The sequence below is a fragment of the Mustelus asterias genome, chromosome 5 (genome assembly GCF_964213995.1).
Source record: "Mustelus asterias chromosome 5, sMusAst1.hap1.1, whole genome shotgun sequence".
Taxonomy (NCBI): Eukaryota; Metazoa; Chordata; class Chondrichthyes; order Carcharhiniformes; family Triakidae; genus Mustelus; species Mustelus asterias.
Window position 1 is genome coordinate 87,748,242 of NC_135805.1, and position 23,836 is coordinate 87,772,077.

At 40.3% G+C, this 23,836-nt stretch overlaps 1 protein-coding gene across 1 annotated transcript in view; it reads right to left on the minus strand.

The window, feature by feature from the left end:
- The window catches only part of LOC144493675 (exostosin-1-like), a 542,752-nt gene extending 520,311 nt beyond the window's left edge, over positions 1-22,441 (minus strand). The window contains exons 1-2 of the mRNA XM_078212975.1: positions 21,568-22,441; positions 19,785-20,804 (exon numbers count right to left, since the gene is read on the minus strand). Of these exons, the coding sequence (XP_078069101.1) occupies positions 19,785-20,785 (1,001 nt within the window). The 5' untranslated portion in view covers positions 20,786-20,804; positions 21,568-22,441. The remainder of the gene's footprint in view (positions 1-19,784; positions 20,805-21,567) is intronic.
- Between the last annotated feature and the right edge of the window lie 1,395 nt (positions 22,442-23,836).

Here is a 23,836-nt window from a genome sequence, read left to right on the forward strand (position 1 = left end):
CGTACTGTACTCAAATTTGATGGAATCAAGCTTACACACTATACATTAGAGGTCTCCAAAGAGACAGATTTCTGTGCAGTCCAGTGTTTAGAAAAACAGGACCATTAGCATGTCAGCTGTTCCTGAATATTTAAAAATATTGAAACTCACTTTTAGCAGCAAGATGCTAAAATTTAAATCTCTCTACTCCTCTTGTTTATTATGTGCTTTTCCCAACTACACGCTTGCACTGTCATTCCTGTCTGGGTGGCAGCAGCACTCCAAGGAGGAGCTTGGATGCCTCTGCCATCTGTGTTAAAGGGAGATGATTACATCACAGCAGTGTAGTGTCAAACAGTAGTTGAAGGAACAGGGCAAACAAATGAGAGTATGAAGAATGATGTTTCAGGAATAGGACAAGAGTAATAGTTTGACTGCATGCTTTTCTTTCATTAAGGTGTAATTGTATTGACAGGAGGAGCAAGAAACCTTTCCTTATGGTTAGTAAGCAAGTGTTAGTGGTTCAAGAGAGGGTGAGTCAAATTTCTTCAGCAGCTGTCCAGGGGACAGCTTTCCTTTACCTACCTCCAAATAAGTATCATCACAAGACAGATGAGGTGTTGAACAGTACTGAATGCAGTCTTAATCACCAAGTGTAAAAAAAAAATCAATTTTTTGAATACAGGAGTTGGGACATCTTGTTGAAGTTGTACAAGACATTGGTAAGGCCACACTTGGAATACTGTGTGCAATTCTGGTCACCCTATTATAGAAAGGATATTATTAAACTAGAAAGAGTGCAAAAAAGATTTACTAGGATGCTACCGGGACTTGATGGATTGAGTTATAAGGAGAGGCTGAATAGACTGGGACTTTTTTTCTCTGGAGCGTAGGAGGCTGAGGGGTGACCTCATAGAGGTCTATAAAATAATGAGAGGCATAGACAAGGTAGATAGTCAATATCTTTTCCCAAAGGTAGGGGAGTCTAAAACTAGAGGGCATAGGTTTAAGGTGAGAAGGGAGAGATACAAAAGTGTCCAGAGGGGCAATTTTTTCACACACAGGGTGGTGAGTGTCTGGAACAAGCTGCCAGAGGTAGTAATAGAGGCGGGTACAATTTTATCTTTTAAAAAGCATTTAGATAGTCACATGGGTACGATGGGTATAGAGGGATATGGGCCAAATGCGGGCAATTGGGGTTAGCTTAGGGGTTTTAAAAAAAAAAGGGCAGCATGGACAAGTTGGGCCAAAGGGCCTGTTTCCATGCTGTAAACCTCTATGACTATGACTCTATTTTGCCAAATACGTCAGGTGCTAAGGAGGTAAAAAGATAACCAAAGACATAGACTTAAACTGAAATAATGGTTTAGCCTGTACTTAGTACAAGACAATATCCTGGCAAAGGTGTTGAAACAAATGCTAGAAATGGCTGCCTGGAGGTGCATTAAACAGATTTTAGGTCAGCTAGTGCTCAAAGAGGCTGAACAGCATTTTGGTGGCACAGACTTCCACTTACATTCTCCCCTGTGTAATAACTCCATGGAGGCAAAAGTCCCGTCACCATGTTACTTTTTTTACACCATACATCTGTACACAGCCAGCTCTCCAGCTGCTCCCTGCTGAATACAGGCTGGGAGTCTGACACACCTGCTTTAAATAGGGAGCATGAGGCTCTCTGATTTAACCGTCAATTAGGACTCATCAGGTATCTCTTTTTATGTACCAACGAAATAAACAAAATCAAATTAATTGAGGGACAACTCAAAAAGGGCAGCTCTCTAAAAGGAGGGGGAACAGCCCAAACCAAAAAACAAAGCAGAAAGGAAACTTAAAACATCAAATTAAAATGTGATTATCACGGTCAATAATACACCCCAGTCCCTGTGGTGCCCAGTGAGCATGGAAGGCGTCAACTGTGCCTCCGGACACCACATGCTCCCTCTCTCGGGACATCTGGCTGCGAATATAGCCGCGGTAGAGGGGCAGACAGTCAGGGTGGATGACCCCCTCGATTGCCCACTGCCTAGATCTATTGATGGCTCGCCTCACTAGGCCCAGGAGCAGGTTCAAGAGGAGGTCCTCCTCCCGATCTGCCCCCCTCCACACCAGGCGCCCATAGATCTGGAGCATGGGACTGAAGTGCAAAGTTCAAACTCTAGCAAGCCAACCTCATTAGCCTGGCTGAAGTAATCACACTCTGATAGCAATCAGCTGTTTGGGAGTAAACAAGGCGCTGAAGCAGATTTCATACGCTACAATTCTATATTACACAAATTGTCTTGAGAACTTCACTTAGAAAGAATAAGTGTTATGCTACTCCACCTTATAGGAGTCACCAGAAATAAGGGAGTGCTTGAACATGGGGACATCTTGCCAGACATCCCTCCTGGTCTGGGCAGGGAATCAGAAAAGAACATGAAGTTAGGTAGAATAACATTAGCTGTTTCAAAAGGGAGGAACAGGCAAGGTGGCATCCCTTTCTCATCTAGGTACTGGACAGCACTCCTTCCCAGAACCTCCAATGCCACATCAATAATCTGTGCACCTGTTCTTTTGATCCTTGAGCCATCCTGCAATATGCTGCTATGTGCCAGTCAAAAAACACTATACTTTCAGGAGAGTGGGTACGATGGTCAGATGGAAGCCCACAGATATTACTCCACAAAAATTGCATCTAATCAGCACTAGCTAAATCTGCAAGTTTCTGGTTGCCGCATACAAATAAAATTAATCAATTAGCCCAAAGAATTGCATGCTAAAGCCAGATTTTCAACCAGGCATTTCTTATCAGAACAGCATATGTTTAGCACCCATTTTTTTCACCTTTTGGCTAAAGCAACACCCTAACAACATTCAGAAACAAGTTCTAAAGCTGCACCACCATTTTGAAAGGTATAAAAGCGAAATGTCTATCCAGAAAATGGCAGGATGCTCTCCAAAGGCAGTGCAACAGGTAGTCATGGCAATCAATGCCAGGAATCTAGCTCTGAGGAATTGGATGCAGCGCCACAAGAAGGGAAATTACCTCCAAAGTGGTCAAGGTCAGTGACTAGGTCTTCAATTGCAATAAAGTCAGCACTGTGGCACAATGGTTAGCACTGCTGCCTCACAGCACCAGGGGCCTAGGTTCAATTCCCGGCATGGGTCATTGTCTGTGTGGAGTCTGCACATTCTCCCCGTGTCTGCATGGGTTTCCTCCGGGTGCCCCAGTTTGCCCTCTTAGTCCAAAAGACGTTTTGGTGAGGAGCATTGACCATGAAAATTCTCCCTCAGTGTAGCCGAACAGGCGCCGGGGATTTTCACATTAACTTCATCGCAGTGTTAATGTAAGCCTACTTGTGACACTAATAAATAAACTTGAAAACTAAAGTGGCACATTGCTCAATGAACCACATCATCATCTTTTATCTACCATTGACCTCTAGCACTCACAGCTCATTCCAAACATTCAGAGCTTCACCTCACACTCACAAGCTTGGCACTGCTACTAGCCTCAAATGTACAATTCACAACTTGCACACAGTGCCAGCTATTCAGCCATGACAGCAACATCATCCAAACACCACACCACCCTTCCTCACTTTTGCATGATAACATGACATAAAACTGGAATCAGCAAGAGCTAATTAGTGGGCATCAGATACGGCTGCATGACCATGGCCTAGTGGAGAAAATAGTGGTCACCATTGTTGGAGTGTGCTGAAACCATCAAAGATGACAGTATCGTCATACCGAATCCTCCTCCTCAAATCTCACTATTTGCATGTAAGCATGCACCTCTTGCTTTTCACCCATTCCATCACCACAATCCTATCATTGTGCCTTTCTCCTTTTAGTTTTGCAAGAACTGAAGTGGTGGAAGCACAAGCTTCTCTCTGGCAAAGGGGAATGATATAAAGTTAACCCTCACTGAGTAGATAATCTCGGTGGCATCCCTTATGCAAAGCGAATGGCGAACTATAAGATGTGGCAAATATCTCCAGCTTCAGCCTGGAAGGCATTTGGTACATTCACAGCCTCTGGCAATATGGTCCTTGTTCTGCTCTAAGGTAGCAGCTATCACTGTAGCAGGTGGGAAATTTCAGTAAGGACACCATTAGTGAAATGGGAACATATCACACATTTTCTTCACTGAGAGTCAGATGAGAGAATTACTCCTCTTTCTTCAAGCAGCTCATCTTGCTCTGTATGCCTTCTGTTCATTCTCGAAGTCATGCTATATTCAAAGAGGAATGCTTATTAGTGCATATCAATTGCTTGGAAACAATTGGTATAATACGCAAAGATAAAACTAGAATATGTTGGAAATACTGAGCAGAGCAGGCAGCATCAATGGAGAGAGAAACAAAGCTAATATTTTTCTTCAAAAATAAGAAAAATTAGAGATGTAGTAATCTGTTTTAAGCAAGTGAAGAGAGAGGAATAAGAACAAAAGTGAAGTTATCGGACAAAATGGAAGGCAGAAGAGATTAAAAGACAAAAGGATTCATGGTGCAAGGCCAAAGGAAGGGATAACAGAACAAGTTAAGAAACAAAAGTTCTACCATGAAGAGGTTCAGTTACTTGATCAGCACTCGTAGCCACCAGCTCAGATATTGACACTGCAAAGATCTTGGAGGTTAGTATAGAGCTGGGGCTAGCACGTAGGCACAAGTAGTCTGGCAAGGCTGGTTCATTTGCTAGTTTACCGGAGGGAAAATTTGGAGACCAGTGATGGAATCAAATGAGGAACATAATTAGATAGCGTACAAGAAAACATTGATGGTCATGCAAACCGAGATGCTGATTGGTCTGCCACACTGCCTCCTTTGGAGTTTGGCTTCAATTTGGCAAAAGACATCGCACAGCTCTCTGCTGCCTCTATTCAATCTTTTGTCATCCTACAGACCTAGAAGCACTGTAACTGCTGCCCCCATACCCATTGCAATGTGTGTGTGGACAGGTTACCTAAATCTCTGCCCTCCTGGCGGTAATGTAGCAACACTCCTTGCAAAATCCAGGAATTCACCACTGTACTTCCAGGCATTTTGCAACAGCAGTAGTTCTTAAAATCACCTCAACTGCAAGTCCGACATCTGGCCTTAAGTAACGCTAGTATTTGGCCCCTCTTTGAACAGAATGCCTGATCCGATTGAGTGACAAGCAGATTCATACAATGAACCTTTATGGTCCACATTTAGGCAATGAACATCCACTAGTATGGCTGTGAGATGACAGAATACCACCCAAACATCTGCTTCTGGTACACAGACTCTGCCTATGTGGATTTCCTTCTCAAGATGACGAGCTGCATGACTGATCAGAACTAGCTGCTAACACAGCATGCAACTCCATGGAGGGGAATCTGTTTCAGTAGTGCAGTGGAAGGTGGTGTTATGGAGATGAAATTTGCATACAGTAAGTTTAAGATTGTACTTTCCAGGTTGGAAAGAAACAACAGAAGAACAACTTAGCAGTTCAAGTGGTTGGAAAATATTCAAGTCCTCCAACCAAGTACTACTTCAATTTGCTTCCTTCAATGAATTAATTTGAACAATTATTCATCAGGATGGTGCATGAAGAACAATGCAGAAGTATTAAAGAAAAAACTCACGAAACATTAACGTATGAAAATTGTGTTGGATTATACCAAGCAATATTAATCACAAACATGGAGAGGTTCATGATTCAGATTGTCCCACACTTCCTAGCCAAAAGCAACATAATAAAAAGTTTATCTGTAAATGGCCAGAATATGGGAATTATACCTTAAGCAAAGCAGTTTGCAATCACCAAAAAATATGGCTTTTGCAACATTTGCATTAAACATAAAACAACTGAGTTTTAAAAATAATACACACCACAAATTAACTCCTGACAGTAGTGGTTATCAATCATCTTTCATTAATTTAATCAGCGACCTTTTCCTTTACAGCCTTCTTGCTCAATTTTCAAAACACAACTCAGACTGCATAACCAAGATCAGGGTCCAATGGCCACAAGAGTTTCTGCAACCATTCTTACAGTCAAGGTATACCAATAACCATGTTTGATTATAGGTTCGCAACAAACCTATTTGATTTAATCTGCAAACCATAAAAATGTCAATTTTCGAGAATTTTTGTCATTAATAATATATTTATACTTAATACTGCCATAATACACTTGCAGAATTCAGAACTGCAATACCCTGTTTATGGTGGTAATTTTCAGGTTATCCGGAAATTATACCTTCATTTGTCATTGCTAACTGCCTGAATTAAGTTGCTGAATTGACACTAATATAAAACACATCGGATTGGATTCAGATATACAGCATCACCAGGCTCTTACTCAAATTACTGCTGGTGCTTTTTTTTTTCTCCTGCAACTGTTTGCTGCAACTATATCACTATTTATCCCTTTCTGCAATTTCCACAGACAACAAAAACTTGGGAGAATCTTAAGCTATGCAGGGGATTATATGGTTTTCTCAGGAGAAAAAAGTTATTTGACCCCAAAGGGAAAAATTAGCTCCTTAGAGGCAGCTTTAACAATGGGAGAGTCACGGGAACAACAGATTTGAGGTCAGAGTAGGTAATGAAGCCAAGAATATCAATAGAGGAAGTTGGACTAAGGGTAGAGCCTGCAAAAAGAGGTTGGCAGCAAAAGGACATTAGAACACTAATTTTCTTTTTAAATTCTGGATGTGTGCAAGCATAAATATAATAGCTGGCATTTGTGTGTTTATTGCAGAAGGAATTATATACCAGCTTTCACAACCTGAATACATCCAAAAGTGCACAGGCAATGAAGTACTTCTGAAATGTTGTCAGTGCTGTAATGTAAATCCCAACCACCTCCTATAATGTAGCACACCCTAAGCACTACACTGAATTGTCAGTCTAGATTACATAGTAAAATAGGGCTTGAACCCACACCTTCTGATACAAAGGCGAGCCTGCTAACTCTGAATCAATGCTGATACCTCTTTAAAAAATAATCATTCAAGCACGTAGAGTTTCCTAGCAACACAAGTAGGCCACCTTTGCTGAATCCACTTACGCGGACTTGAATACTGAGTTCAAATTACAATATTTGGTTCAGAATAAGAAATGCAGACCAAGTCACATAATAAACACTGGTAAATACGATTCTGCACCAACACGGTGAGAAAGTGGACACATTTTTATTTGTGCCTGTGGTACTATGTTCTCTTAAGCGGTTTTATGAACACAAAGTGCAGCTGACAGCAGTTGCACTCGTGCTATCCCATAAGTATTTTGTTTTGTTTGCTGGGGTGGCTACAGGTAAAAAGAGCAGTAGCCATTTTTTAAACTTCATTAAAAATTTTACTTCTGCACGTACCTCCAACTTCACTTCACTTCCGACTGTCATTTTTGTCGCACTTTTATGTTTAATATTTAACTTCAAGTTCTTTGTGTAATCTCTTAAAACTGAATTTGCCTACATAAACATTTGCCAATTACTGTTCGTTAATGAATCAAAAAAATAAACAATGCTCTTTTCATTCACTAACTGAAAATTGGAATGTTCCAAATGAGGCTTCAAATAAAAAAACATTTCAATTAAAACAATTTAAAGTTAGTCATTGAGTTGTTATCTAAAGCTTTAATTCTAGGCCTTAGTCCCTCAGGAAAGTTTGAACTTGGGTGGATTTTTCAAATCTCACAGCAGTTGAAAATAACTTACAACCACATATGTGCATGTGCCATTTTCACAACTTCCAAACATGTAATCTGTTTATTAAGAGGACTGCGAAGTAGCAGAGCTTATCTATTCATCCCACGAGGATTTATCAACAACAGACTATGCTAGTGAAGAGGAGGGTATGTGAGATGCAACTCCTGTGATCAATGTACCACTGATGGAAGAAAAAATGGTTTTATGCTTATTGATGCTGCAAGTATCTCAAAAGGCTTACTAATAACACAATTGATTTTTCATAGCTGAATACATGGCACACAACAACGCCAGAATTTCATGCGGAGGCGATGGCCTCACCTCTGAAAGGTCAAGTGAACCCACCCCCCTGCATCGCCAAGAATCTCTGGCCTAATTTTATGGCCATTAGGCTATTAGCCTGGGTTGCAACTTCTGCCCATATCTTGAAGGAAGTCCTGTCACTGAGAACTGCTGGACAGTCAGATAGCTGGCAGCTCTCCTGTCCCAGTAGTGCCACTGGGAAGCATGGCCACTGCTGGGAGTTCAGCCAGTCTCCATAAGAAGGCCAGACATCAAGATAAGTGGAGCGCATTTTGCCAAGACAAATGAGGCAAGCCCTGGCAAAGGTGATGGAGGACACAAATCAGGTTGCAGGGAGATAGTGGTGGAACAGGAGGTACACCCCCAGCCCACAGATGGAGATAAGATTCCACACTAGAAATGCACATCAAGAAGCTGTGCGCTCCCAATCCATGACATACCATTACTTAAATTCATGCCAAAGTGTCTTAAAACATGAATGTAAGGACAGAAAACATGTGACGACAGAGAAAATCATTGTGAGGTACTTTAAATCGTTGCAGCAGAGATTAGAAATTAAATAAAGCAGATGAATGATGACCTGCAGAGAGAAAGCTGAAATTATTCACCAGCTTGAATTTTGGAACATTGAGGAAATGGTATCTCATGTGGACTGCATAAAGCCCTATGTTGTGCTAGACTTCCAAATGTCATTTGCCAAAAACTAGTAATTAAGTTCAAAGCAGTGACAATTCAAGGTAAAACTAGCAAATGGAGAGGAAATTGGCTGAGGATGGTGAACAGTCTGTATGTGTTGGAGGAGTTATGTCACTGTTTGAGGGAGCAGAAGGGGCGGCATGGTAGCACAGTGGTTAGCACTGCTGCCTCACAGCCAGGAACCCGGGTTCGATTCCCGGCTTGGGACAGTGTGTGTGTGTGTGTGTGTGTGTGTGTGTGTGTGTGTGTGTGTGGAGTTTGCACATTCTTCCCGTGACTGCATGGGTTTCCTCCGGGTGCTCTGGTTTCCTCCCACAGTTCTGATGTGCCGGTTAGGTGGATTGGCCATGTTAAATTGCCACTTAGTGTCAGGGGAACTAGCTAGGGTAAATGCATGGGTTCTGGGGATGGGGCCGGGTGGGATTGTGGTCGGTGCAAATGCGATGGGCTGAATGGCCCCTTTCTGCATTATAGGATTCTATGATTCCAATTAATGAGTGTGCTGTCCCAGAGTTCAGTATTGGGACGAATATTATTTCAAATTCACAATAATGACTTGATTCAAATATGTAATACTTTAAAAAGTCAAATATTGCTCATGCTACCAAACCAGGATGGGCAGTTGTATCTGATGAGTAGTACAGGAAATACAAAATATGCGAGGAGGAAGTGCAATGACTGATAAGATTTAATGTAAATAGGAAGAAAATAATTGGTGGGATTATTAGGCTGCTAAAGCGCAAGTGTGTTTCCCCATTGACCATAAGGAATGACTAATTCAGTGGCCTGTTTCAGCAATTGATAATATTAAAAAAACTTCACACCTGTTGTATTTGGAAGGCTCTGGTCCCAGGCACAAAGGGGGTTAACTGACAGGCTTATCCTTCTACTGGAAAATGTCACAATGATAAAAATCTACAAATCTAGCAAAGCCATGCATTTAAGTAACAAAATAATTAACAGACATTTTTCCACATCAATGAATTATACAAAAGCAAAATATTGCAGATGCTGCAAATTGGAAACAAAAACAGAAAATGTTGGAAATACTCAGCAAGTCAGGCAACTGTGAAGAGAAACAGAGTTGGCATTTCAGGTCAATAAGCTTACATTAGAACTGGTTCTGATGATGAAAGGTTATTGATTTGAAATGTTATTTCAATACGCCATGTTACTCGACTTAAATAAAGTAATTCTCAGCTAACCCCCTGCATTATCTTTTTAAGCCATTAGGCCTCTGCTAGATCTGTGTAACTGCCTCTATCTTAGGCCTACCCGACTAGCATTCTCCAGTAGTTGGGTATGCTTCACAGATTAAACCCCTCCTGGATGCCTGAGGCGAGAACCTTTTAAATACAAAAGGGTGTGTTTTTTTTAATTGCTGAAACAGGCTACTTTTAGTTTGTGGAGAAACACACCCACATTTTCGCAGGTGAATAATATTATGCTTCACATGGTCCTTATTGAACAGTGCAGCCTGTGATTTACTATAGGAAATGTCACTGGAAATCTATTTCTTACATATGTATGCATTTAAATCACTGAATGGTTTTCTTTGCATGGTCATTTTGCAAATTGTTATGCACTGGTTTTCTTTTTGTCAAATTATAATATTGTTCAGAAACATGTCAACAAGATATAATGATCATCTCTCATACTCTCAAATGGTAGGAGTTTTTTTAATTTAATTTGCTAGGGAAAGGCTGCAACTCAAAATTCTCAGCAACATTGTGCCACTATTTCAACAGCTGAGAAATGGGATTTTTCTTTCAGTTCTGCAGTATATTCAAAATCATATTGATCGGGCCAGAAGGACTCAGTTAACATGATGCATGCGTTAGTAATTCCTATCAACACCAAGCCTAAAAAGAGATGGAAATTAAACATAAGCAGAATTTGCCAAACCAAATACTGTCATTATCCAAAATGATTCTTAAAAGAAGTCATTAAATCAAGATTTGGCTTTTGGATTATAGGGAACAAGGTAATTTATAGAAACTGCTGTGAAACTTTGCCAAGTGATTTCAAGACCACCTCCATTTATACAGTACCTGATCATATCTTTCAAAAACGTCTCAATGCACTTCATAGACAATTAATTACTTGAATGCAGTGACTATTATGTACATACATTTTCTAGTAGATTGTGGGTGTTGAGATGAAATTTTGATCATTTGAAAATCAGTACAAGTTTTGCAAAAGGATACTGCAATCCTAAAGACTATTCAAGACTGCCATCACCTGCCATTAATGAGTACATCAAGAAACTGCAATCTCTATCCTTTAATATTATTAATATCTTACTATTCCCACGAGGAGGATGAACAGAATAATCTTTGGTACCGAAGGCTGTTTTCCACTCTCATTTATTTTCAACAATGTTGGCAAAAGGTGAAGGTTATCAACACCAACAGAATGACAATATATCACTGCAATCCCTCCACTTACAGAACGCTTTTTTGAGTGCATCCTGGAAGCGACACATTAACTGCAGCGGCATCCATGCTTTGCCAATCAGATCTTTCTTATTGAGAGTATAATATATTTAGAATTCTACATGAAGATCCATAAGAAAAAAAATCACAGTTCTAAAGTCATTACTGAATACAAGGAAAAAGATGTGTACAGACCACTTGACTACAAGCGCAGCATTGATGTTCACTAGTGTCAGTTATAGATATATTTTATCGCAATAATGTGATGTGTAATTATGTCTTAATTAATAGATTACAAATTCTAATGTCAAAATATAAAATGCTGGAAATACATAGCAGATCTATTCAGTTCTAAAATAAGACAAGTTAACATTTTGGATGAAATCCTTCGTCAGAACACAGTCATCGCAAAAAGTCTCACTTGAAACATAAATCTATTTTGTTTTTCTTTCAAGATGCTGATTGACCACATATACTTCGAGTACTTCTAAATTTAAAATATTTGTAGCTTTCGCTTTTTAAATTCAAAAATAAAATTATTTTTCCCAAGCATAAATGTGTACATACAGTAAATGTGAATCAAAGTTCTATCATCCATCTTTAGTTAATAAACTATACAAAATTAATCCGTATGTGCAGTCACATACAATTAAAAATAGTTGAAAGTACAGAAGGAGGCCATTCGCACTATCATGTCAGTGTAGGCTCTCTGCAAGCTAACCCCACTCTCCTGCATTTTCCTTATAACTCTGCAAATGTTCTCTCTTTCGGTGCTTATCATAGAATCCCTTCAGTGCAGAAGGAGGCCAATCGGCCCATCAAGTCTGCACCGACTCTCCAACGGAGTATCCTATCCAGGCCCACCCACTGCCCCATCCCTGTAACACCACGTAGTTACCCTGCAAATCCCCCTACCTACACGTCTTTGAACACTAAGAGACAATTTTACCATGGCCAATCCACCTAATCTGCACATTTTTGAACCGTGGGAGGAAACCAGAGCACCCGGAGGAAACCCAAGAAGACACAGGGAGAGTATGCAAACTCCATACAGTCACGAAAGGCTGGAATCGAACCCGGGTCCCTGGCACTATGAAGCAACAGTGCTAACCACTGTGCTGCCTGCTGCCCAAATCCAATTCCCCAATTTCCCTATGAAACCCACAATTGAATCTGCCTCCATCACCCTGGGTGTAAAACATTTCTAAAGTTGAAAGGGTTAGAAAAAATTGTACAGTGAAAGCATAAACTGAATACCTCTACATCACAATATGCTCAAAGAACACTGTACTGCTTGCTTACTATAGTGAACCCCTAAAATAACTAAAAGTCAATTATAATGAAGCAAGACAATATTGCTATTACAGCATTCAAAGTCCTCTGACCGTCATAACAAAAGGAAGTCATACGTTTATACAATGTCTTATCGGAACACTCAAAAGTATTTCAAAGTGTTTTATATACAATAAATTGTTTTAAGGCAAGAACTGTTTCAGTATAATAAACATAGCATCCATTTCTATATAGCAAGGCTCTACAAACTGCAATGTGGTGAACCATCAGTTAACATGTTTGTAGGGGTATCGCTTTAAGCAGGAATGCTCAGTAAAACATTGGAAGAACTCTGCACTCTTTGAAAAATGCTGTGGGATCTCGTGTCCATCAGGAGTAATATTCCATTCCAAGGAGTGAGACATTGTAGAATTTCCACAATACCCTACAGGGATGTCACCATTAAAATAAGGAGGCCCAGTGGTTGCACCCCTACTGCTGGACCAGAAGCTCCAAGTTCAAGTCCAACACCAGAATTTGTTGGCCATCGAAGTAGAGTTCAACATGGTTCAACGGGCCGATAATCAGCTCTGAAATCCTTCCCCTACTATTCTCCGAAGGATAAAATGCAGTATGTGTGTGGAGATATGTTAACAACCATTAAATGCATTTAATCATGTAAATTTACTGTATTTGAACAGTGGATACAAACTAAACTCACCACATGCCTATTTTCTTCAATGTGATGTTATCAGCTCGAACTTTCAGCAACTTGCCACACAAAATGTTTAAAAATCTAAATGTGAAAGGGAGGTTTAAATGATGTCAGGTGCCATGAGATACCCTGCCAAACAAAATATGCCATCCCCCACTTCCTAACCCTCCTCCACAAGGAAAGCTACACTGAGATGAATAAATGAACACTAAAATAAATCCAGAATATCTCTTTTTTGCCTTAAATCTTATATTCCCAGAAAATGTACACGAGGTATTACACTGAAAAGATTTACACTCGCTAATATATTTGTTTTAGAGGAGTCTGCTGAACAGCTAGAGTTACAGAGATTAATGTTTAAATGGTCCATCAAAATGAAAGCATAGAAAAATCCATTGAAGTGTACCATTTCTAACGTGCTTGCAGCAATTGTCAAAACGCATAGCACCAGGATCTATCCGTTCCCCTTCTGGTTTACCCACAGAGGTGATTAACAATCCCAAATGACATGCTTCACTTCATTTTCATAAGCATGCATTTAATTCTTCTTTAAAATGCAGAATCTTTAATTTACCAAATTTACTCAAAACAGTTCATGTTGTCTTTGGGTTATACAAAGTAGCTTTTCCAATAAAAATCATTAAAATACATTTAATTACTGAAGAGAACAATTAACGCACAGCCAACAACCATTTAAATCCAAGTAAGGATACAATTGATTTTAAGCACAAGCATGTTTATACTTGTAGCTTGACATGAAGAATTCTTCAATTTGAAAATATACCAAGTAATCAAATTAAATTTTAAAAAGATACTGAAAACTTTAATAGTACAATTTTAAAATTGTTGAGCTGCAAAGAACTTGAAATACAACATATGAAACAATAAATCAGTTAATTAGAAGGGTGATTATTACAATTGTCTTTCTTTTTAATTATATCCTAAACTAACGACTTAACCATCCTTACATACATGAGGATTTGTTTAAAATGTAAAGTTAGGATCACTGGTTATATTATATATATTAGAACTTTATTAGGACTGATATGGAGACACATTTTAAAATACTCTTAGCCCTATGTTCTTGCATTATCATCTCTCCACAATTTAATATAAACCTTATATTAAAATTGACGTTTATTTTGGAAACAGTAGGGTAAAATTGAAACAATATATAGCTATAAGTGTTCAACTTCCAAAAGTGCTATGATTCTAACCTGCGCAGTACTTACTATTTTCACTATGAAAGGTTCACAATGCAAGACCCTCCCAGAGGGCAAACTACACAATTGAAAATCAATAACCTCATTCAATAAATCAGAATTGGCCAGAATTGTGAAACAGGTTAATGCAAAAATGTGCTTAATTGAACTATAAACAAAAAACCCAATTTCTACTTGCACATTGGCCAGCAAAAATGCAGCACATCACAGCATACAGGACTTCAAAGATAGCAATAATCAAAAGGAGCATGTTGATCTACAGAACTAGAAACATGTACTTTTGAGTAAACAATTTACTACATTCTGTGACAATTGCATAATCTCAAATACTGTTATTGATTAAAAACTTTGCAACTTTTATAAATATTGAACTTGTAGGAAAATATCAAATAGCTTAACCGACAGAAGTACATTACACATATTCTTTTGAATAACAGTTTACAGTCGGATAAAGTCAGTAAATAATGGTGAATGTTTTACTAAACAGCTAAAAGTAAAAGACCAAAGCTTTGGACAAAAATCAATATTTACATGATTCAACCTTAATAACATTTCAAATATTTATGAAATAAAGTTCATGGTAAGAGTAACTTAAAACAACAATGCAGTATCCAGTTTATGTTGTACAATTCACAACAAAAGTTTTTTAATTAAGATAAAGTCAGTGGTAATGGGGATTGCAGGCCCATTAAAGAAATGCAGATGAGACCACAATGGACAATAAGTACATGGCAGACTTATTAAATGGACATTTACGATCTGTTTTCACAGTGGATAAAAAGCACAAAAGAACCACAGTGCAGGGACCTAGACATAAATCAAGGAGAAGAAATTAAGATGGTGTTGGAGAAAATAATGGGACTTAAAACAATGGTTTCCAGCCTATGGTATTAAAAGATATAGGAAGTTGCAGATGGGTTAGCCAATAATGTTCCAATGCGCTCTATAATCAGGAATTATGCCAATGGATTAAAAAACTGAAAACATCTTTATTATTTAAGAAAAGAGAGAGGTAAGGAGAAAGCAGGTAATAACAGCCCTGATAGTTTAGTGTTAGTTGTGAGGGAGTTACTGGAATCTATCAGAAACTGTGGGTGGGACTTTTCAGTCAATTAACTTTTGACCACTCTCCCAATTTTCCTATCCTGCCCTCGACAAGGCCTGCCATTGGCCAGACCAGAAAATCCCGGCCTGTGTCACTGAGCATTCATCAGGCATGAGCGGATCATGTCTGACTATTCCAACCTAGAGGTCAAAATTTGATTCAAGTCTGCTTGCTCTTCACAAGTTCCAACCAGTATTTTCAGATCCTCAGCTGCCTAGTCAATAGTCCTTAAAAGTGACCATTGGGTGGCTGCTAAAAGAAAGCTCTAAAACTTCCTAATAAAAGTGTTTTTTATAGAGTTGGAAGTAGTGCTACAATTCAAATTCACTCCAACAATGACCACTGTTGTCCAAGCCCCACATCAACTACAACTCACCCCCCACCCTACCATTAACCAGTTTTCCAGCCTTTGCGCTCCTCAACTTTGCCCAAGGTCTCTACTTGAGTCAAAATTTGTTAAGGCCTGACAAGCCTGCATCATAGCATTTAATTGACATCCAAAATTTGCTGAATCAAAATGATGAAGCCAAAGAACAAATGTAGGTCATGCCTTGCTCAGATTTGCCATCTTGTGTGTCACCAGAATCCTGTCGATTTCACACAAATTAATTTAGGCTCCATTTATACAGATGGACTGAGGAAGATATATGAAAGTGTGAAAAACTGTCAGATAACATGTAATGTGTGGAAGTGCAACATAATCCACTGTTTATCAGAGAAAGGCAAATTAGAATATTTTCTTAATCAGGAAACACTAGGAACTGTGGTAGAACAAAGGGGTTTATGTATGAATGCATAAAAACTAATGCACAAATAGCAATCAAAAAGGCTAATGGAATGCTGGCACTTATTTCAAGGTATTTGAAATACAAAAGTGAGGTGACAATTCTTGCAGAGCCATCTGGAGTATTGCTTTCAGCTTTGGGCACCAAACTGGAAGGAAAATTTATTAGTCTTGGAAAGGATGCAGCACAGATTTAATAGAATTTAAATTATAAGAACAGATTGCATGAACTCAGCTTTTATTGCCTTCAGTTTAAAAGATTGAGGAGTGATCTTATAGAGGTCTTCAAAATGACAAAGGAATTTGATGTTTCTCTGTATCTATCCTATTTCTGATAGTGGATTATCCAGAGCAAAACAGCAGCATCTTACCATGACAGCTAGGCCAGTCAGGATAGAAAATCCAAAAGTACTTTTAAACACAAAAAGTGGAGGAAGTTAGGATCTCTCTCTGCCCCTCCATCCTCTCACAAAAGGTTATGGATACTGTGACAATTCCAACTTTTCAAAGCTCAGATCAATAGATTGTTGTTAGATGAGGCTGTTGAGGGTGATGGAGAAAAAGAGAGACAAATGGAGCTGAGATACAGATCACTATAACCCAAGAGAATGGCAGAACTGTAGTAGGCTTCAGGGGCCTACTACAGTTCAAGTGTCCCTATTACTGATCACCCTATTTGGGAGAATCTTTCACTTAGGTAATCAATTCCTCATATCTACAAATCCAATGAAAACATTTCTGCCCATTTTCTGCAATTCATTCAGTGGTGATTATTTAAACAAGTACAATAGCGAGAGTTTAATATGCATCTAATTATCTATTTTATGATAAGCTCTGATCAATAATTGTCCTTAGTACCTCCATTAGCATAAGCGCCACACCTATGTGCCACTCGGTAAGCACTGCATCTAGGGACAATGATTTTCTCTCTATCGACCATGTCAGGTTGAGTAATCAGCCCATCCATGATGTGGTTTTCTAATTGTTGAGCTATAAAGCAACATGGCAAGTTACAAATCGTGACATTTCCTCATACCAAACAATTGCTAATGTGTCTCATTGTTTGAACGTACCATGAAATTGCACTACAATGAAAGTGGATAAGAAATTTTCATAACACCAATACTTAATAAAAACAACTTACATTTAGAGTGTATTAATGTCATTATAAACAAACCAAGGTACTTTAACAAAAACCATGGCAATAAAAAACATTTTTGACATTTTTAGAGACCAAGTCAGAAGAAAAGATCAAGAGAGATGACCAAAAGTTTGATCAAAGAAGTGGGTTTTAAGAAATACCTTAAAAGAGAGGAGGCAGAGGTTGAGTGACTTAGAGCTTTAGGGAGGGAACTCCAGAGCTTCTCACTAAGGCAGTTGAAAGTATGGAAAATGGCAGAACAATTAAAAGCAGGGATGCACAGGAGAGCAGAATTCAAGGGCTGCAGAGAAGGCTTGAAGGGCAGGAGGAAATTAGCCAGGTGGGAGGGAGACATGACATAGAAGGATTTGAATACAAGGATGAGAAATTTAAAATATATGCTTTGTTAAGTGGGGACCTACTGAGTGTCAGGGCACAAGGTAATGGGTGAATGAGATTTGGAGTGCATTTAAATCCAAGCAGCAGAGTTTTGAATGAACACAAGATTAATAATGGACAAGAGTCCATTATTAAAGAGGAAATAACAGAGCATCTGAATAAGAATGGTTCGATCAAGCAGACGCAGCATGGATTCATGAAGGGAAAGTCGTGTTTGACAAATCTACTGGACTTTTATGAAGATGTCACTAGTGCGGTTGACAGAGGGGAACCGGTGGATGTGGTGTTTTTAGATTTCCAGAAGGCGTTCGATAAGGTGCCTCACAAAAGGTTGCTGCAGAAGATTGGGGTACACGGAGTTAGGGGTAAGGTGTTGGCGTGGATTGGGGATTGGCTATCTAACAGGAAGCAGAGAGTTGGGATAAATGGGTGCTTTTCTGGTTGGCAGTTGGTGACCAGTGGCGTGCCGCAGGGATCGGTGCTGGGGCCTCAATTGTTTACCATTTACATAGATGATCTGGAGGAGGGGACTGAATGTAGGGTATTCAAGTTTGCTGATGACACGAAGGTGAGTGGGAAAGCGAATTGCGTGGAGGACGCGGAAAGTCTGCAGAGAGATTTGGATAGGCTGAGCGAGTGGGCGAGGATCTGGCAGATGGAATATAACGTTAGCAAATGTGAGGTTATCCACTTTGGAAGAAATAATAGTAAATTGGAATATTATTTAAATGGAGAAAAATTACATCGTGCGACTGTGCAGAGAGACCTAGGGGTCCTTGTGCACGAATCGCAAAAACTCAGTCTGCAGGTGCAGCAGGTGATCAAGAAGGCGAATGGGATGTTGGCCTTTATCGCGAGGGGGATAGAATATAAAAGCAGGGAGGTCTTGCTGCAACTGTACAAGGCACTGGTGAGGCCGCAACTGGAGTACTGTGTGCAGTTTTGGTCCCCTTATTTGCAAAAGGATATATTGGCCTTGGAGGGAGTGCAGAGAAGGTTCACCAGGTTGATACCAGAGATGAGGGGTGTGGCTTATGAGGAGAGATTAAACAGATTGGGTCTGTACTCGTTGGAGTTTAGAAGGATGAGGGGTGATCTTATAGAGACATATAAGATAATGAAGGGGCTGGATAGGGTAGAGGTGGAGAGATTCTTTCCACTTAGAAGGGAAACCAGAACTAGAGGGCACAGCCTCAAAATAAGGGGGGGCCGATTCAGAACAGAGTTGAGGGGGAACTTCTTCTCTCAGAGGGTAGTGAATCTCTGGAATTCTCTGCCCATTGAAGTGGTGGAGGCTTCCTCGTTGAATATGTTTAAATCACGGGTAGATAGTTTTCTGATCGATAAGGGAATTAGGGGTTATGGGGAGCAGGCGGGTAAGTGGAACTGATTCGCTTCAGATCAGCCATGATCTTGTTGAATGGCGGGGCAGGCTCGAAGGGCCAGATGGCCTACTCCTGCTCCTATTTCTTATGTTCTTATGTTCTTATTATAGGTAGTGAAAGATGGGAAGCTTGTCAGATGAGCATGAGTATAGTCAAGTCTCGCTATAACAAAGGCATGGAGAAAGAAAGAAAGCCAGAATATAAATTATCAATAAAATAGATAACAGTTCCAGTGTCTATTCAGCTGGAATGTATGGATGATGATACAAGTGCCCCATTAAAATGTTTCAGCTGGTTTTATGAATTTAAGACTTCGTTATTTTATAGTAAAGTCAAGCATTATATTCCCTGACATACTTCCTATTGTAGAAATGTAAGCAATTTTTAAAGTGGCAATTTATAACATATTTGCAGAATATCAGAATATTTTCAGAAATTGATTTCAAATGTACCAGCAATCATGTACACCATGTGTATATCCATCAAAACCAAAAAATGACACCTATGAAGAAACAGCAGCAATGTTTGCTCTCCTTTGAAAAAGGAAAACATGAAATAACCATTGCTGATAACTGTATTCAGTGCATGAACATATACTACACTCTGCATGAATGGCAGCTTAAGCACTTCCATGCGACTCATCAACTGCTATAATAGAATCAAAATATAAAAGTTTGTTACTTACTTTTCATATTCCTCGTTGTCTTTATCACACCTGGCATCTTTGTGTTTTTCCCAGTCCTTCCCATGTTTACAAGTAGTTAACAAAATAATATCTTCTCCATTATGTACATGATACAATGCGTTTCTGGTTTCTGACCCAATGCCAGTTAGGTATCTTTTACCTTTAAAAACCAACAGATATTTTCTTGTTGGTGGCACATTGTTGTACATAAGCCAGCCCCTCTCACCTCCTTTTTGAGCATGCTCTTTGGAAAACAAGGGGATGGACACATCAAAATCCGATCGGAAGTTATCCATACTGATACTGGCTTTAGCTAACATTGCCTGCCCAATATCAAACCCTAAATCTTCTGTGTAATCAGGCCAAGTCCCTGAATACAGGTTGAATACAAGATGATTTCTCCCATTATTCCACAATGGGAGGCTTTGAATTTTAGCTTTCACATTATGAACATACTGAAATGAAAGTTGATCTCTGTCCAAGGTATCAATGCTGAGGACAAACAAGCATGCTTGTCTTGGATCTGATGTATAATATCTCGAATCCTCAATAGTAGTAAGGATTTTTTGATAACTTTCAGAAATCTTCTCCCCCTTTTGAAGTGGATAGATGTATACTTTGAATCCATTCCTTTGGCAGAGAGAGGAATCAAAGCAAGTCTCCATCCTGCATTTTCGATTCTTGTAAACACTTGCTTTGATCTCTCTCCTCTCCCTTGGAGAAAGTCCAGGGTTGATGCCAAGGTGGGTTCCCTCCTCTTCATTATTTTGCCCATCTTCAAAGCTGAAATAGCTGCTCAAGAGGTTAATCCACACAGGCCAACGGTGTCTGATTGGTGGTGAGACCTGATTTCTTACGTTGTGGTGAAGGTGATCCGATGACAATGATGAAGATGAAGGTAAATTTGGGGACAACTGTCGGACCCGTGCTCCTCCCAAGTAGAAAAGCAGCAAAAGACAGGCGCCCAATGACACTAGAAGATACCTTTTCTTGGCCTGCATGTGGACAAGCGGGGGGCCGCTGGAGATGCATAAAAAAGGACGATGAGGGAGTGTGGGGGAAAAAGAGAGAAAGCAGTTACCACTTAGAATTTGATAATCCCATATATCATAGACAAAAAGAGAATTGATCACAAACTCTCACTTAAAAAGTTGATTTTCAATGGCAAGTGTTTCTAGAAAGCCAACACCAAAATTCCTGCCTTTGTAGCTGATGTGACGGGAGTGCGAAGTCCAGTAGTTTGTGTTGACTGTGAGCTAAGGAGGGAGTGTGTGCTGAGGTAGGATGCTCACAGCTCAGCCCCCTCCAGCCCAAACTGGAGCAGAGCAGAAGAACCTTACTGCCGCCATGTTAATGTGGTTACCAAGACGAGGAGCAAGCAGCTCGCCTCCTCCACTCACACAGAACCTGGCTCAGAAACCTGACTTTCACCACCACGCAGCCCGCGGTCCTGAATGCCAGGCAACAGGAACAGCAGCAAAGGCGAGTGTCAGCAGTGAGAATCACTGTCATCTTGCTTTAGAAATATAAACAGAGCCCCACGTGCTTTAAATTGGCTCTGCGGTGTACCTAGAGGTTTCTCATCAAAAATCTTTAAATCAGCACAAATACCAACATTTAAACAAGACACAAACTAATAAATCAACTTAAAATACAAGCTGTCATAAAATAAAACTGAGGTTTGGGAACGCAGTCCCAGTTACTATTAAAGATGTTCATTGCCCATAAGTAGTATTTTTCTATCAACGATTACTTCATGTATAATTACAATCCAGTATATTACCTGGATCTTGTCTGGGAGTTTCAGTGCAGGAGCCTGTCATCAGGAACAACTTTTTCCCTTTTTCATTCTTTTACTCTTTGAGCTGATGACAGTCATCCTGTGTTCGTGTGTGTACATTTCATAATTGTTTATGTTGCTGAAATCCTTTTCGTTGGGCTGTCATCTGGAAAAATCAAGTGCCCTTGATTTTATTTATTTTTAATTATTCAAATCTACAGTCTAGTCGGCGGAGAAGCCAAGGTCATCATCCGCAGAGCAAACATATTTTCCTGATGATTCTGATCTAGCTGCAGACTTGTCGTGAGAAAGAAAAGTTTCCCCGGTCCACCGTCAGTCATCAGTGATAAAGGTCCTCATTTTATTAATAAAACAAGTGGGGAAGAAGGAAGAGGGATGGGGATTCAATTTTACGAAGAGGAATAAAATCAATCGCTATTTTTTTATTTTGAATCAAAGAAACTCCCTCAACTTTGGAAAATCTGGTCCGTTTTAAACAACTCCCTTCACAGCGTGAGCGAGTAAATGCCCCAAATAAACGTGCACACAGTAAAGAGCAGAGACATCCTTCAGCGGCAATCCCCTCAGTGAGATGGTCTCCCAGGGACTCGGATGTCTTCAAGTGCAGGAGACGCCGTTAGATTCTCTGCTTCTAATTTCTTCCTGTCAGTCTCCCTCCTTCACTGAAGCACCAGAGAGGAAACAGGTCCCCCCCGTGCTGCGGACACTGACTCCCACAAGGTGTGCCCCCGGCGGTGCGTGCAGTTTCCTCGTCCTTTTCCGCGGCTGCTCCGGACATTTGTCGGGCTCTGAGCCTTGTGTGTGTCGAAGCCAAGGCGCAGCCTGTCCCTCGCGCTGCCTCCTCAGCACCGGCTCGAGCCGCTCCGCTAACCGCCCTCTCCCCCTCGCGCTGATCTGACTCGATAGCAGCTACCCTTTTCCCCGCCCCCTTCCCTCCCCTTGTTCTTCCATTGGCCGAAATGGCCGCAGCGCCTGGGAAATTCCCTCCGCCGATTGGACGATCGACACGTCAATCACTGCGAGCCGGGTGGTGTTTCACGAGACGCGCACGCGCAACGAGTTTTGATGAGCCGCCGGGGAGCGCCATGACGTCATCCCTCCTCCTGCCCCCCCCCCCCCGGTTCACGTTCCCTCCCTGTGCGGGAGTTAAAGGCAGTAAGAAGTCTCACAACACCAGGTTAAAGTCCAACAGGTTTATTTGGTAGCAAAAGCCACTAGCTTTCGAAGCGCTGCTCCTTCATCGGGTTAAAGGGACAGGTGTGTCTTTTCAAGAGTGAAGACATCAACTACGGATGCTGCAAATCTGCAAAAAAACATACAACATGATGGAAAGACTCAGCAGGTCTGGCAGCAGCTGTGGAGGCAGAAACAGAATTAACAGTTCAGCTCTGTAACCTTTATCGGAACTACTCTCTGCTGTCTTGCCTAAACAAACCACCAGCGCTCAAAATCCAAATTGTAGCCATGCCTTAATCAATTGCAACCAAAAATAACCACTCATATTTGAATAGGTGTGATGTGGAGTTGCCCGTGTTGGACTGGGGATAGGCACAGTAAGTAGTCGCACAACACCAGGTTAAAGTCCAACAGGTTTATTTGGTAGCACAAGCTTTCGGAGCGCTGCCTCTTCATCAGGTGGCACGGTGTAACAGTGGTTAGCACTGCTGCCTCGCAGCACCAGCAACCAAGGGTCAATTCTCTGCACATTCTCCTTGTGTCTGCATGGGTTTCCTCTGGGTATTCTGCCTCCCTCCCACAGTCCGAAAAATGTGCTGGTTAGGTGCATTGGCCATGCTAAATTCTCCCTTAATGTACCTGCCAGCGTGTGGCGATTAGGGGATTTTCACAGTAACTTCATTGCCTTGTTAATCCAAGCTTACTTGTGACAATAATTAAATTTTTAAAAGGTGCTTCAGCTCTCTACCCTTGGACCACTTTTAATTTACATAAATAACCTAGATTTAGGAACTCAATTCAGAGTGGTTAGGTTTTCGGGTTATATCAAATGAGGAGAGATTTGGAAGCAAAATGTCAAAAGTTATGAATTAGACAAGATAGGTAAGTATACAGAACACTTTTATGCAGAGAATATTTTATGCAGAGAAAAATGAAACACTAAGCACAGAAAACAAGAATACATAATGGACATATTCCAGAAACTGGACTGAAATATCTAACAATAAAGCTGAAAGACTCTGAAGAATCTTGATAGCCTCAATGCTAAACAAATCAAATAATGCAGAGCAACAAT